This window comes from Electrophorus electricus, chromosome 9, assembly GCF_041902795.1.
Source record: "Electrophorus electricus isolate QZ-2024a chromosome 9, ASM4190279v1, whole genome shotgun sequence".
Taxonomy (NCBI): Eukaryota; Metazoa; Chordata; class Actinopteri; order Gymnotiformes; family Gymnotidae; genus Electrophorus; species Electrophorus electricus.
Genome location: NC_137505.1, coordinates 14,728,047 through 14,744,373, shown reverse-complemented (window position 1 = coordinate 14,744,373; position 16,327 = coordinate 14,728,047). Strand labels below are relative to the sequence as shown.

Here is a 16,327-nt window from a genome sequence, read left to right as displayed (position 1 = left end):
GATCTTTTCACATCCAGAATGAAATGTTACCACTCCAAAATCTATTTTTCTCTGTGTTTTGTCTGAAGGATTTTAAGGGGGCATTTTGGGGTCAAGTTGTGGTAAGTAGCACTACCTTTTCACAGATGTTTCAATAGGCTAAAGCTTTTACCCATAAAGCATGTTTTCAAGCACTGTCATGTGTCTTCTGAGTCAAACATGATCTTTTGTAAACAAATTAACTTGGTTAATGATAAATAATAAATAAATGATTGACATTCCTCATGATAAGAGGCTCATTCCACAGAAGTAGTTCTAAGTGTGACAGAGTAATGTCCTGACACACAAAACCACTGCAGTGGAATCAGACCTCTTTTTAGAGGTTTTTCTTATACATCTAGACCTAGACCTTTATACTCCACCTGGGTCTTATAGGAGGACAATGTGGAGACCCCCTTTGGCACTGTATGCTGCACCATGGCAGGTATCCCCAGGGATAACCGACCGGTCATCCTCACCTACCATGACATCGGAATGAACCGTAAGACTCTGATACTGTTGCTTGTGGCACGTAGCTGATTGCTCTAAAGTCTAAAACTTAGCATAAGCGTCATTTATTGTGTTGTAATGACCCTGGAATGCATGTCTGCAGACAAAACTTGCTTCGACGTTCTTTTCTATGATGAGGACATGCAGGAAATCATGCGACACTTTGCCGTGTGTCAGGTCAACGCTCCTGGGCAACATGAGGGTGCCAGCACCTTCCCTGCAGGGTGAGCGTGAGTGCACCATATGCCACAATGTTCTTTCAGGGGCTGAAAGACATTCCAAGGTTAAATCTAATCTAAAATGTGACCTTCAGCTACCCCATACAATTTTTTCCAGAATGTATATTTATCAGAACCTACTCCATAGCCCTCCGTCTGCCCTCAGACCACTCCTTCCTGGCAGTCAGACAGGACGACTCTATGCCATGGTGTTGGTGCCCACCTAAACTAACATCTGGAGGCCCTGACTGTCAGCATGTCTAGCTGGCACCGGCTTGTCATGCACCAGGGTTTCTTTCATGAACTTTTTTCTTAGCGTTCATATGCTACATTGATGGCTGTGGCTCCAAGTACATCATAGCTAGGTTTAGCAGGTTCAAATCCTGAAGAATCAGTGGCGTCCCTTAGAATTATAACTCACTCAGGGCAATTTTTTCCTGTAGAGTCACATATCCCTCAATGGACAAGCTCTCCGAGACCCTCCCAATTGTGCTCAAGCATTTTAAGTGAGTGAACCAGATTAGCCATTTACTCTGAGATTAAACTGTCAATCCTTGTTCTAATCTGAAACCTTGCGCTTTAATGGTTTAAAGTTATGTACATTTTTTTCTCTCCACAGAATTAAGAGTGTTATTGGAATGGGTGTTGGAGCAGGAGCAAACATCCTCACACGGTTCGCTGTGAGTTGTAGCACTGTCTTTCTTCCCAATAGATTTTAACACAATGATCAAACAAGGATTACTCCTTGGTGAAATTCTTGCTTTGTAACAAAGTGTTGATACTTGCAGCATAATCCTAATCATTACACTGTCAAGCTAGCTAGACATCAACTCTCCAGAATACTGACACTTCACTATTGTTCCTCTGCTTGCACATGTAAAGAAACCTTTTTCTAAGTGCAATGTAAAGTGCAAGAATGCCAAATATGGAGACTCTTAATTGCTCATTTAACTACAACAGTTTGACATATAGTAAGTAATTTTGCCCTGAAGGTTTATCTCCCTTTGACTGCTCATGCATAAATGTCTTGCAGTTGAAGTACCCAGACTTGGTTGAGGGCCTTGTCCTGATGAACATTAATGCTCAGGCAGAGGGCTGGGCAGACCGGGCAGCATCCAAGGTATCACAGTCTAATGCAATAGTAATTATCATTCTGTTAACACCCTGCTTAAACATCACGATCCCTGTATCTCTACAATTATGTCGTTTAGCTGGTCCCACCTAGCGTCCATGTCTATGGTTTCCCTGTCTCATGTCTTTTGTTTTGCTTTACTTCCTTGTTGTGGTTCCGTTGCTTAGTTTCATTTTCTTTGCTCCTTATTATTTGCACCTGTCTTGTTTAACTCTTATTACTTCATGTATTTAAACCGTCTTGTTCCCTGTGTCTTGGCTGTTCACTGAATCCATATAACTTTCAATGTGATAACAAATAGTTCTCAGCATATTACTCTTAGTTTTCTGCAGTTTCCAGTTAACCTTTCATGCCAATCATATGGTGACAATCGACCCTATATTTTTATTCTTTTGGGATCCTTAGAAAAGTGTCAAGCCTCTTTTAATAAAGTAATGTATTTGATCAAAGCTTATGTGTACTCCAGCCACTAAAGATCAACCCACACTTTCCACAGATTTCCAGCTGGGCCCTTGGTCCCCCCAGTGTTGTCATCTCCCACCTGTTCGGTCAGGTACGAAATAACGCCTAAAATGAAATGTATATTGTATGTATTATTGAGCAGTACTTGTCAACCCAGTCCTTGTGATACATCTGACATCCCACATTTTCCCTCTATCCCAGCTCCTGACAACATCATCCTAGCTCCTAAACCAAGCCATTAGGAAAATGAACACCTGGTACAGGTGTACTGGGCTGGGTTAGAATAAACATGTGGGCCATTTCATGTGTACTGTGGACTGGGTCACTAAACACTGAACTAGAATATTTAAAAGTTAAATGCCTTATTACTAAAGATGAGTGTTCCAAATGAGCTGTCCTGAATTTAGACTGTGTCCTTTTCGTAACTAAAGAACCAGATGCCTACATTATTGTCCATCAAAAGGTCAACAATGTTGTTTTTTTTTTACATATTCTTTTTATTATACATTTCTGTCTCGAGTGCCTGTGCAGACTGTGCATATAGAGGAAGAGACATTTAATTTCATATTCACATCAAGTTTTGATGTTTTGTGACTGATTGCGTCTTGGACTGACTCCTTTATGGCACCGTGGCAGGAGAAGATTAAGAAGAAGGCAGAATTTGTAAAGACCTTCCATCACAACATCAGCAAAAGGATTAACCAGACCAACCTTCTGCATTTTATGAAGTCCTACAACAGGTATGACTGACATCTGCATTCTATGGAATCTTCTGAGCTCTCTGCTTCTAGGCTTGTTTGTCATATGAACAGCTCCCAGTCTTATTAGATCTGATCAATTTTCAGCCGAAGTAAACTGAACATTAAGAGAACTTCTCTGGGTAGAAAGACTCTAAAGTAAGTGAGAAACTGTTTCTCTTTTATCCTTATTCCATGTTATTTTTTGATGTAAAATGCCCCTGTGCCACCACATGCCTGAAAGGTTTTGTTGCTGTAGGTGTCACACTCTTCTGGTGGTAGGAGATGACTCTCCTGTGGTGGATGCTGTGGTATGTACAGCTTGTTTTACATGCAGAAGTTTAAAAACAACATTCAAAATCCAACCCAGCATTCAAATCAAACTTCTATATGTACCTGGGAGCCTGCGTGCAAATGTTTGTGTTTTCTGTCGTAGGTTGACTGCAATTCCAAAATGAATCCCTCAAAGACAACCCTCCTCAAAGTTAGTGACCTTCAAACCTCAGCAAAGCAATACTTAAAATGTTATGTTTTGCTTTTTTTATTTGACTCTCATTATAAATGCAGAAGTCATTATATGTCACTGGGGGCTTATAAATCATGAACGTTGTGATGAACTTGTGGTGAATAACATTGTCCTTCATGTTGTCCTTCATGAAGATGGCTGACTGTGGAGGTCTACCACAGCTTGATCAGGTCTGTCGTTACCCATTAAAATAATGCTCTTGCATTCAAACTGAGTGATGCACTGTGTAATCTATTGTGTCCTGTTCTTACCTTATAGCCTGGCAAGCTGGCAGAAGCCTTGAAATACTTCATTCAAGGACTGGGCTACAGTAAGTAAATACTGTAAACACACTGTCAAAAGGTTGAAATTAAAAATCGTTCAGCCTCTGCGCAATGTAAAACCCATAAATCCAGTTTAGAAAAGTTCATTACTGCCTGTTGTAGACCTTCAGGCTTTCACAACTATCTTTAAGTTATGCATGCTTTCTAAATGGTGCAGTTAAGTAGGGACCTTGAGCTATGTTACTTCACCTTGTCCTTCTGCTTATCTGCCTCTGACAGTGTCTTCTGCAGGCATGACACACCTGTCTCATTGGCACCCCACCTTCTCCACCAGAATGGCATTCTTCCACCCCTGGGCCATCACTTCCATGGAGAGCACCTCCAAGCAACGCTGAAGATGAGGCTCTCCTACCCGCTGCTCCATCCCAGTGTTGTCATGCTTAGTTCGGCTCCATTTCAAATAAAAAATACTCTAAATTGAGGGACCATTGATGTGTTGGTGTTAGTGTTTGTGTGTCATTGTCCCAGTGGACTAATTTAGACTTGCACAAAAGGAAAAAAAAAAAACCTAAATGATAAAAAGCTGTTTAAAATGTTTATACTTATCAGGCTCAGTGTTGTACCTTTATTTAGTAGCCATAAAAAAGTTGATGTATAGTACATCAATCAATGTATAACACTTTTAGTACTTAGTATATGAATCAATGTATAATATTTGGACTGTTTTAACACCAGTACAAAAGTTTAATATAATAAAGAAATAATGCACTGTGATTACGTGTGGCGGCCCGAGTGCCGTAGGGCGAGGGGCAGGACGCACAGACTCCACCGACTGGGACGAACATTTATTAACATAAATGACAGCGGCACTCACGTATTAGAAACAATAAACATGGACCTGAAACAAATGAAGTTAAACAAACATATAACACAAGAATACATCTAACATAAACACGTTACATTCAGACATTACACCGACAATGACCAACACCCTGTACACTTTAACACGGGTTTATATACATTGAGACGAACAAGGTGCAGGTGTGGTTGCAAACACAGCCCTCCCACTGAACGTGGCAGGCCAAACCACATGACTCGGGGGAGGCTAACATTCCATGACATTATGCTTCATCTTGTAAAAGCTTTACATGACTGACAATTTCAGCTTTTTCAGAGGACCTATTTAATTCTTTCTTACATTGTACTTCTTTCCATTCCTAGTCTAATCTTGAAATAAATTTACTTTTAATGGAAGTCTTCATAATGTGTGTTTCAGGTTATGCAAATACTTTGGGAGTAGTTTAAATCAGTCAATCTACTGAATTCCCCACCAACAACAGTATGAATAATTAATTGTCATTTACATTTATAACTTTTAACATACTAGCAGCATGAGTTTCATGAATTTGTACTTCATTAACTTTTTGTATCACATTATTTACATTACTGTTGTAATAGTAAAAATTCAATGGTAATAGGGCACATTGATTTGACACAGTTCAATGGCATTAAACTGCTATTAAATGAGTTCCAGTGAAGTAACTTGCTACTTGAGTATTCTTGTAACAGATACTTTCTTACTTTTACTTAAGTAATAATTTAAATGACTACTTTTACTTCTACTTCAGTAGTTATTATTTTAAAGTAACAGTAATTTTACTTGATGACAGTTTTGCCTACTCTACCGACCTCTCTCTGTATTACAGTTAATGTCTTGATCTTTATCAAAAACCCATGTAGTGCCTGCATGGAGGGACTTCGTGTTGTATTGGAAAACTGTAATAAATGTCTATATAACTGTACCCATCTTTCAGCTACGTACTCAGCTGCCACTAAAAATAGGGATTTCACATATTTTTTAAACTTTTGACTTATTTTCCCAATGACCAAAATGTCAGCGCAACCCTGTAGTAACATCACAATGTCTATGACGTCACAATGGCTATGACATCACTACATCTATTTTAAAGGTGAGCGCAAGCATCTATATGTTATTTCACTTGACACACTTCAGCAGTTCAAAGGTTGGGAGACAATAGGGTGAATTAAACCTAACCATAGGTGGTGGATTACTACTGAATTTTACAGAACAAGGTACAGTGGAATCTTTAGTCTCTTAGGGATCATTTTGATGCATTTCAAACAGAGAAGGTCTGTCAGAAAAACAGCTGTAACATCCAAAACATACTTCATCAAGCATTAAAAAGTGGCATGGTGTTCTTGTCATATAGATTTTAGGGAATCTGTCATTAAACTGCTCAAAAGTATTTTAGTGATGTCATAATATTACTATTACAGGAGAGCTGCAAATATTCTAAATTGGAACTGCACAGCCTAATATCCAAATAAGTCTGTACTGAATCTCTGTGACCAAAAGGAAACGACCCTTACAGTGGCACCAGCAATGCAGACGGTATTCAGACAGGGAATCGATTTAGCGAGGAATATTTGCTCATCAACTTTTGGGATAATGGCAAAAAGGGTAGGTTGGGCAAATGTTTTAAAAAGAGAATACTTGTTTAATACTACCTTACAACCAAGTTTTATCTAACTTTGTACTGAGAATTTTTGCTTCTTAACCCCCAGGCCCTCTATAACCCTCTATTGGAGGATGATGAAGTAACATCTGATGATGCCTTTTGTATGGACCCATTGTGTCCGGTAAGATAAGGCTGTATTTTCAGACATTGAGTACTGTTAATAGAATAAAGTCTATGGGATGGATCTTTTCACATCCAGAATGAAATGTTACCACTCCAAAATCTATTTTTCTCTGTGTTTTGTCTGAAGGATTTTAAGGGGGCATTTTGGGGTCAAGTTGTGGTAAGTAGCACTACCTTTTCACAGATGTTTCAATAGGCTAAAGCTTTTACCCATAAAGCATGTTTTCAAGCACTGTCATGTGTCTTCTGAGTCAAACATGATCTTTTGTAAACAAATTAACTTGGTTAATGATAAATAATAAATAAATGATTGACATTCCTCATGATAAGAGGCTCATTCCACAGAAGTAGTTCTAAGTGTGACAGAGTAATGTCCTGACACACAAAACCACTGCAGTGGAATCAGACCTCTTTTTAGAGGTTTTTCTTATACATCTAGACCTAGACCTTTATACTCCACCTGGGTCTTATAGGAGGACAATGTGGAGACCCCCTTTGGCACTGTATGCTGCACCATGGCAGGTATCCCCAGGGATAACCGACCGGTCATCCTCACCTACCATGACATCGGAATGAACCGTAAGACTCTGATACTGTTGCTTGTGGCACGTAGCTGATTGCTCTAAAGTCTAAAACTTAGCATAAGCGTCATTTATTGTGTTGTAATGACCCTGGAATGCATGTCTGCAGACAAAACTTGCTTCGACGTTCTTTTCTATGATGAGGACATGCAGGAAATCATGCGACACTTTGCCGTGTGTCAGGTCAACGCTCCTGGGCAACATGAGGGTGCCAGCACCTTCCCTGCAGGGTGAGCGTGAGTGCACCATATGCCACAATGTTCTTTCAGGGGCTGAAAGACATTCCAAGGTTAAATCTAATCTAAAATGTGACCTTCAGCTACCCCATACAATTTTTTCCAGAATGTATATTTATCAGAACCTACTCCATAGCCCTCCGTCTGCCCTCAGACCACTCCTTCCTGGCAGTCAGACAGGACGACTCTATGCCATGGTGTTGGTGCCCACCTAAACTAACATCTGGAGGCCCTGACTGTCAGCATGTCTAGCTGGCACCGGCTTGTCATGCACCAGGGTTTCTTTCATGAACTTTTTTCTTAGCGTTCATATGCTACATTGATGGCTGTGGCTCCAAGTACATCATAGCTAGGTTTAGCAGGTTCAAATCCTGAAGAATCAGTGGCGTCCCTTAGAATTATAACTCACTCAGGGCAATTTTTTCCTGTAGAGTCACATATCCCTCAATGGACAAGCTCTCCGAGACCCTCCCAATTGTGCTCAAGCATTTTAAGTGAGTGAACCAGATTAGCCATTTACTCTGAGATTAAACTGTCAATCCTTGTTCTAATCTGAAACCTTGCGCTTTAATGGTTTAAAGTTATGTACATTTTTTTCTCTCCACAGAATTAAGAGTGTTATTGGAATGGGTGTTGGAGCAGGAGCAAACATCCTCACACGGTTCGCTGTGAGTTGTAGCACTGTCTTTCTTCCCAATAGATTTTAACACAATGATCAAACAAGGATTACTCCTTGGTGAAATTCTTGCTTTGTAACAAAGTGTTGATACTTGCAGCATAATCCTAATCATTACACTGTCAAGCTAGCTAGACATCAACTCTCCAGAATACTGACACTTCACTATTGTTCCTCTGCTTGCACATGTAAACAAACCTTTTTCTAAGTGCAATGTAAAGTGCAAGAATGCCAAATATGGAGACTCTTAATTGCTCATTTAACTACAACAGTTTGACATATAGTAAGTAATTTTGCCCTGAAGGTTTATCTCCCTTTGACTGCTCATGCATAAATGTCTTGCAGTTGAAGTACCCAGACTTGGTTGAGGGCCTTGTCCTGATGAACATTAATGCTCAGGCAGAGGGCTGGGCAGACCGGGCAGCATCCAAGGTATCACAGTCTAATGCAATAGTAATTATCATTCTGTTAACACCCTGCTTAAACATCACGATCCCTGTATCTCTACAATTATGTCGTTTAGCTGGTCCCACCTAGCGTCCATGTCTATGGTTTCCCTGTCTCATGTCTTTTGTTTTGCTTTACTTCCTTGTTGTGGTTCCGTTGCTTAGTTTCATTTTCTTTGCTCCTTATTATTTGCACCTGTCTTGTTTAACTCTTATTACTTCATGTATTTAAACCGTCTTGTTCCCTGTGTCTTGGCTGTTCACTGAATCCATATAACTTTCAATGTGATAACAAATAGTTCTCAGCATATTACTCTTAGTTTTCTGCAGTTTCCAGTTAACCTTTCATGCCAATCATATGGTGACAATCGACCCTATATTTTTATTCTTTTGGGATCCTTAGAAAAGTGTCAAGCCTCTTTTAATAAAGTAATGTATTTGATCAAAGCTTATGTGTACTCCAGCCACTAAAGATCAACCCACACTTTCCACAGATTTCCAGCTGGGCCCTTGGTCCCCCCAGTGTTGTCATCTCCCACCTGTTCGGTCAGGTACGAAATAACGCCTAAAATGAAATGTATATTGTATGTATTATTGAGCAGTACTTGTCAACCCAGTCCTTGTGATACATCTGACATCCCACATTTTCCCTCTATCCCAGCTCCTGACAACATCATCCTAGCTCCTAAACCAAGCCATTAGGAAAATGAACACCTGGTACAGGTGTACTGGGCTGGGTTAGAATAAACATGTGGGCCATTTCATGTGTACTGTGGACTGGGTCACTAAACACTGAACTAGAATATTTAAAAGTTAAATGCCTTATTACTAAAGATGAGTGTTCCAAATGAGCTGTCCTGAATTTAGACTGTGTCCTTTTCGTAACTAAAGAACCAGATGCCTACATTATTGTCCATCAAAAGGTCAACAATGTTGTTTTTTTTTTACATATTCTTTTTATTATACATTTCTGTCTCGAGTGCCTGTGCAGACTGTGCATATAGAGGAAGAGACATTTAATTTCATATTCACATCAAGTTTTGATGTTTTGTGACTGATTGCGTCTTGGACTGACTCCTTTATGGCACCGTGGCAGGAGGAGATTAAGAAGAAGGCAGAATTTGTAAAGACCTTCCATCACAACATCAGCAAAAGGATTAACCAGACCAACCTTCTGCATTTTATGAAGTCCTACAACAGGTATGACTGACATCTGCATTCTATGGAATCTTCTGAGCTCTCTGCTTCTAGACTTGTTTGTCATATGAAAAGCTCCCAGTCTTATTAGATCTGATCAATTTTCAGCCGAAGTAAACTGAACATTAAGAGAACTTCTCTGGGTAGAAAGACTCTAAAGTAAGTGAGAAACTGTTTCTCTTTTATCCTTATTCCATGTTATTTTTTGATGTAAAATGCCCCTGTGCCACCACATGCCTGAAAGGTTTTGTTGCTGTAGGTGTCACACTCTTCTGGTGGTAGGAGATGACTCTCCTGTGGTGGATGCTGTGGTATGTACAGCTTGTTTTACATGCAGAAGTTTAAAAACAACATTCAAAATCCAACCCAGCATTCAAATCAAACTTCTATATGTACCTGGGAGCCTGCGTGCAAATGTTTGTGTTTTCCGTCGTAGGTTGACTGCAATTCCAAAATGAATCCCTCAAAGACAACCCTCCTCAAAGTTAGTGACCTTCAAACCTCAGCAAAGCGATACTTAAAATGTTATGTTTTGCTTTTTTTATTTGACTCTCATTATAAATGCAGAAGTCATTATATGTCACTGGGGGCTTATAAATCTAGAACTTTGTGATGAACTTGTGGTGAATAACATTGTCCTTCATGTTGTCCCTCATGAAGATGGCTGACTGTGGAGGTCTACCACAGCTTGATCAGGTCTGTCGTTACCCATTAAAATAATGCTCTTGCATTCAAACTGAGTGATGCACTGTGTAATCTATTGTGTCCTGTTCTTACCTTATAGCCTGGCAAGCTGGCAGAAGCCTTGAAATACTTCATTCAAGGACTGGGCTACAGTAAGTAAATACTTTAAACACACTGTCAAAAGGTCGAAATTAAAAATCGTTCAGCCTCTGCGCAATGTAAAACCCATAAATCCAGTTTAGAAAAGTTCATTACTGCCTGTTGTAGACCTTCAGGCTTTCACAACTATCTTTAAGTTATGCATGCTTTCTAAATGGTGCAGTTAAGTAGGGACCTTGGGCTATGTTACTTCACCTTGTCCTTCTGCTTATCTGCCTCTGACAGTGTCTTCTGCAGGCATGACACACCTGTCTCATTGGCACCCCACCTTCTCCACCAGAATGGCATTCTTCCACCCCTGGGCCATCACTTCCATGGAGAGCACTTCCAAGCAACGCTGAAGATGAGGCTCTCCTACCCGTTGCTCCATCCCAGTGTTGTCATGCTCAGTTCGTCTCCATTTCAAATAAAAAATACTCTAAATTGAGGGACCATTGATGTGTTGGTGTTAGTGTTTGTGTGTCATTGTCCCAGTGGACTAATTTAGACTTGCACAAAAGGAAAAAAAAAAAACCTAAATGATAAAAAGCTGTTTAAAATGTTTATACTTATCAGGCTCAGTGTTGTACCTTTATTTAGTAGCCATAAAAAAGTTGATGTATAGTACATCAATCAATGTATAACACTTTTAGTACTTAGTATATGAATCAATGTATAATATTTGGACTGCTTTAACACCAGTACAAAAGTTTAATATAATAAAGAAATAATGCACTGTGATTACGTGTGGCGGCCCGAGTGCCATAGGGCGAGGGGCAGGACGCACAGACTCCACCGACTGGGACGAACATTTATTAACATAAATGACAGCGGCACTCACGTATTAGAAACAATAAACATGGACCTGAAACAAATGAAGTTAAACAAACATATAACACAAGAATACATCTAACATAAACACGTTACATTCAGACATTACACCGACAATGACCAACACCCTGTACACTTTAACACGGGTTTATATACATTGAGACGAACAAGGTGCAGGTGTGGTTGCAAACACAGCCCTCCCACTGAACGTGGCAGGCCAAACCACATGACTCGGGGGAGGCTAACATTCCATGACATTATGCTTCATCTTGTAAAAGCTTTACATGACTGACAATTTCAGCTTTTTCAGAGGACCTATTTGATTTTTTCTTACATTGTACTTCTTTCCGTTCCTAGTCTAATCTTGAAATAAATTTAATTTTAATGGAAGTCTTCATAATGTGTGTTTCAGGTTATGCAAATACTTTGGGAGTTGTTTAAATCAGTCAATCTACTGAATTCCCCACCAACAACAGTATGAATAATTAATTGTCATTTACATTTATAACTTTTAACATACTAGCAGCATGTGAGTTTCATGAATTTGTACTTCATTAACTATTTGTATCACATTATTTACATTACTGTTGTAATAGTAATAGTAAAAATTCAATGGTAATAGGGCACATTGATTTGACACAGTTCAATGGTATTAAGTACCCAATGCTCTGCTTTGAAGAAGAAGAAGTACAACATTGAATTATTTTACTGCACTTGTACTGCATATTTTCAATGTATTTACATCATTTTAGAGAATGCCATATTAAGGAATAAATAAATAAATAAAGTTTATTTACCTGCTATTGTTCTTACGTCCACTGAAGTCCAAAATAATCTTTAAGGCTCTAGGTTACTTAATAGCAAATACATTTCTGTGGTATTCTGATTTATTTTCTACTTGAAAGACAGGGAATATTCTGATGTCTTTATTAGTAACTTTAATGCACCTAATGCACCCTTTTGGGGCACCCTAAAACTCTGACTAGTATTACGTGAGTAATCGCTCTAGAGCAGGGAATTGAAGATAACAGGATAATTGAGGAAAAAAGGGGAAATTTTGTTTTTTTTTCTAAAATGAATGATGTAGCCAGCGATATGAAGCCCACCCAGCCTGTTTCACTATTTGGTATCTATAGGCCACCACGGCCCTACTCAGAATTTATTAAGGAATTTTCAGATTTCCTTTCTAATCTAGTCACTTTTGTAGAAAGAGCCATTATTTTTTGTGATTTCAATATTCACCTTGATAATGCCCAAGACCCTTTGAGATTGGCCTTTAGCTGTATATCAGAATCAATTGGTTTCATCCAATGTATAAGAGAACCCACACACTCTGATGGACATGCGCTTGACTTACTATTGACATACGGTGGACACGGAGAACATAGTCAGACTACCCCAGTCGGATGCCATCTCAGACCATTCCTTAATTTCATTTGAACTACATACAAGCCACAATATAATAACCTCGCCTCGCTATCATAGCAGACGCACGATCACATCAGCCACTGCATCCCCTGTAGATTCACACACTGTTCTTTATAAAGGCATCTCTCACAGTTTAGTTACATGTAACATTTTAGCTTTTAAGCATGTAGCCACCTTTCCATATCCTTTTCTAACCTTTAAAGGGAGATGTTTCTAGCATCACCTTTGACCACATTTCCATACTTTCAAATGCAATAAATTCTTTACAAGAGGTGGTCCCTGTTATTACTGAGGTAATAACATGCGTGTTTACAGGGAAAAGAGGCCTAACAGTGCATTGGACAGATTAATAACATAAAACATAAGGGAGTTTAGAGATTCTGTGTCCTTTCAGAATGACTTGCATACAGGGCTTCAGGCTTCAGTAAAGGATCCTGCGTAGGCTTTTGGTGGACCTCAGGGTAAGATATATGAACTCTCCACCAGGCTCAGGACCATATAGAAAAACAATCTTCTTTAGGACAAGGCTAATACAAATCTTCTCTTGGAATGTAGTGGTAATGGCTTCCAACTGGTGTGGGTATTGAATAGCAGTTTGCATATATTGACTACTGTGTGGTTCAGATGTAATGGTGGTGAATGCAAACACTAATATGTAAAGGAAGGTGGGGTGAATACATAACCACTTCTGAAAAGTGTATAAAAATATGGGTTCTCTGTTTGACAGTTAGACCTTCACGAAGGGTGCCTCAATAATGCTTGTTAAGGTTAACCGGCAATAAAGGATGGGACCAGCTATTCTCTTTAACTAATTCTGAAGGCTGACTCTTCATGTTATGTTTGAATGTTTAACTTTAAAACTAACTGACTGGGTATTTAGGAACGACATTACTTTCCAAACTTCATTACTACTTTTCATCCCTTCTCATACCTTTCGGTTTCTACCCTTTATCATCTTTGTTAGCTGCACAGCAGGGGCAGGATATTGGTGGAATCCTGCAAGGCATTCCAGCACTCTCTTACAAAACTATTAAAACTGTTTTTTGCCATATCCATATAAGATATCTCAAATGTGTATAGAATGTAGGTAAGCAATTCTGCTTCCTCCATGGTGCAAATTTGGTATAGATTGAATAACCCTATTTATAATCTTCAGTAGCATATAAGAAATCCAGATCCTCAAATAGCCACATTAGAAATTGTAATTTGGTACAATTTTAAATGCTTGTCTATCACAGGGTAGACTTAGATTGAGACACCATGTTTGACAATTGTATTCGAAACCACCATACCTAGTAAAATTTACTGGGCTCAACCAACCCTTGTAATTGCACATCTTCCTACATCTCACAAGGGACAACTTTCTGGAGGGACATTACTTCACATAATGTCATTCCTTTAATCTAGCATCTTAAACACTGATGATGGGTTTACTCCAGCTACACAAGCTAATGCTAACACTTGCTAATGTCCTCTTTTCTCAGGCCTGGTGTACTTCCTCCTTTCTAACAAAAGGCCGTTTAATCCTGTCAATGATTTGTGATACCCAGTTTGTTTTCTTTGTATCATCATTTTAAAATCAAGTGAAAATCTAAGACTTACAATAGTACACTTACATTGCTTTAGGTAGTTTGGTTAATCAGCCTTGGTTACTACCAAAGAGCTGCACATATGTAATCATGATGTCAGGACATCTCAAGGATTACACTATGAACCGGATGGACAAGTTGACTTGTGGAATTGATCACCTGCAAGTGGATATTACAGTAAACCTGGACTGCATGGATAACCGTTTGTGCTCTTCAGGACTATGACATCAGCCCCAGCCTGAAGACCAAGGGGGGAAATTTAGGTACCATGCCAATCCAGCAGATAGCAGCACCATCATCACCGCATTGAGCAAACTTGCATCAAATGGAAGAAAGAGGGTGTGCCTAAAAGCAGGTGGAATTCAGGTGTCTTAAATACCCTGATCAACAGACCTTTACTCTCTGCCTGGTTTTTCCTCCATCAAGGTTAGACCTAAAAGAGGGGCTTTGTCATCTCTCTCTCAGATACTTTCTTCACTCAGCACCATGTGGACAGTTAACAGCAAACAGCTGAGAATCATATTTCTCCATTTAATTGATCCAAGAGATGGTGGAATCTAGACTAACGTCTTGTTACCACCCCGTCTAGGCTATGGCACCGTACCAAGGAAAAAGAATGATAAACGGCTAAAGGAATGGAACATGCAACTGTTAAAGAGTAACAGAAAGAAACATAAGCACAAATGGTAGACTCTTTTTAGTGTATTGTTGTATAATACAGAAGTTACAAATAAACACACTGGTGCAATTTCTTCTGAAGTGACCCAGGCCAAAACAATAAATAAGACACACACCAGCGAAAGAAAATTGAGGTCCAAGCAGGGAAAAGAAGGTCATACACACAAATGATACAATTACAAACAAGCCAAAACCGACTGCTGAACTAGCTGCCACTGCCGCCACCCCCGCTGCCGCCAACTGCCTCACTGCCTCCAACAGCCCCACTGCCTCCCTCCTCTTCTGCCTTCGGGAGGGGCCTTTATATAGGAGTGGCCAGGAGTGGCCAGCAGGCAGGTAGACCTGGGGAGGAACAGAGCAGAGTCAAGTTCAGAAAAGGTGAGGAAACCTGGCACCGGATCTGGATTCTGAGATACACCTAGAGAAAGGAAACACATACACACACGCTTACAGACAGAAATCTGATCAACATTACCACAGCAACAGGTTCACCAAATTTCTTCAAGCAAGCTTGCAAATGCGGTCAGTTCCCTCCTGTTAAACTGCGGATGGAACTCATATTCCCAGCATACCTTGACGACGTCACATTTTATCAACAAGAAACCAGGGGTGGAAATTCCCTCCTAATTGTAGACAAACTGAGTGAGGATGACCAACTGAGATAATCACCAAAAATCATCAACATGTGAGACTTTTACATCTGGGCATAGTTTATAGTCGGGCATATCTGGGCAAAAGTATATAGGTTACATTTAGCTGATGCTTTTATCCAAAGCAACTGAGTACAACTTGAGCAATTGAGGGCCTTGCTCCGATGCCCAACAGTGGACCTTGATCCAACAACCTTCTGATTATAACTCAAGTAACTCAAGTAACAGCTGCCACTGCTTGAATTAAACAGTAAAGTTTAATCAAGATCCTAGTACTTTCTTGAAAGTATTTGGGCTTGGTGTACATACCATTTTGTTTGGATAATCTTAAGTAATATTTGTACAGACTGGAAGTTCTTTTTCCTCTTTGCATACAATCTCTCTATGTCTTGCTTTTTACTAGCAAACATAGGTATCATCATGTCACTTCAATAGGCACAGACACATTGACCTTATTGTTCAGTTAGTAAACCTGCCATTACCCTTTGTTCTAACATCACGTGAGAACAAGCCAGCTGAGCTCATTAACATACAGTCACATTGCTGTTTAAATTCTGCACCATTTTATTGCTGGCACAATAGCATGTCCGCCTCCTTCTCGCTCTCGCGAGCGTGTACCGACCTGCATGAAAGCATTCGCTCTCCTCTCCTTTTACACACTCAC

General features: G+C 39.6%; 3 protein-coding genes and 1 long non-coding RNA gene across 4 annotated transcripts; all 4 read left to right on the top strand.

Annotated features, from left to right (window-relative positions):
- Window positions 1-266: 266 nt before the first annotated feature.
- Window positions 267-2,449, top strand: LOC145659221 (protein NDRG1-like). The gene is made up of 6 exons (XM_081720366.1): window positions 267-520; window positions 632-752; window positions 1,190-1,252; window positions 1,366-1,426; window positions 1,780-1,866; window positions 2,345-2,449. Exons 1-6 carry the CDS (start codon window positions 457-459, stop codon window positions 2,447-2,449), a joined length of 501 nt encoding a protein of 166 aa, XP_081576492.1. The 5' UTR covers window positions 267-456.
- A 539-nt stretch (window positions 2,450-2,988) lies between these two features.
- On the top strand, window positions 2,989-3,390 carry LOC145659200 (uncharacterized). The gene is made up of 3 exons (XR_014125191.1): window positions 2,989-3,080; window positions 3,186-3,236; window positions 3,337-3,390. It is a non-coding gene; the product is annotated as an uncharacterized LOC145659200 (long non-coding RNA).
- A 128-nt stretch (window positions 3,391-3,518) lies between these two features.
- On the top strand, window positions 3,519-4,745 carry LOC145659198 (protein NDRG3-like). The gene is made up of 4 exons (XM_081720344.1): window positions 3,519-3,561; window positions 3,738-3,773; window positions 3,862-3,913; window positions 4,146-4,745. Exons 1-4 carry the CDS (start codon window positions 3,532-3,534, stop codon window positions 4,259-4,261), a joined length of 234 nt encoding a protein of 77 aa, XP_081576470.1. The 5' UTR covers window positions 3,519-3,531; the 3' UTR covers window positions 4,262-4,745.
- A 2,109-nt stretch (window positions 4,746-6,854) lies between these two features.
- On the top strand, window positions 6,855-10,917 carry LOC145659220 (protein NDRG1-like). Its single transcript, XM_081720365.1, has 13 exons — window positions 6,855-7,108; window positions 7,220-7,340; window positions 7,778-7,840; window positions 7,954-8,014; window positions 8,368-8,454; window positions 8,933-9,019; window positions 9,565-9,668; window positions 9,774-9,824; window positions 9,925-9,976; window positions 10,102-10,149; window positions 10,326-10,361; window positions 10,450-10,501; window positions 10,734-10,917. The coding sequence occupies exons 1-13, from the start codon at window positions 7,045-7,047 to the stop codon at window positions 10,847-10,849; spliced, it is 942 nt and encodes a 313-aa protein (XP_081576491.1). The 5' UTR covers window positions 6,855-7,044; the 3' UTR covers window positions 10,850-10,917.
- Window positions 10,918-16,327: the final 5,410 nt, after the last annotated feature.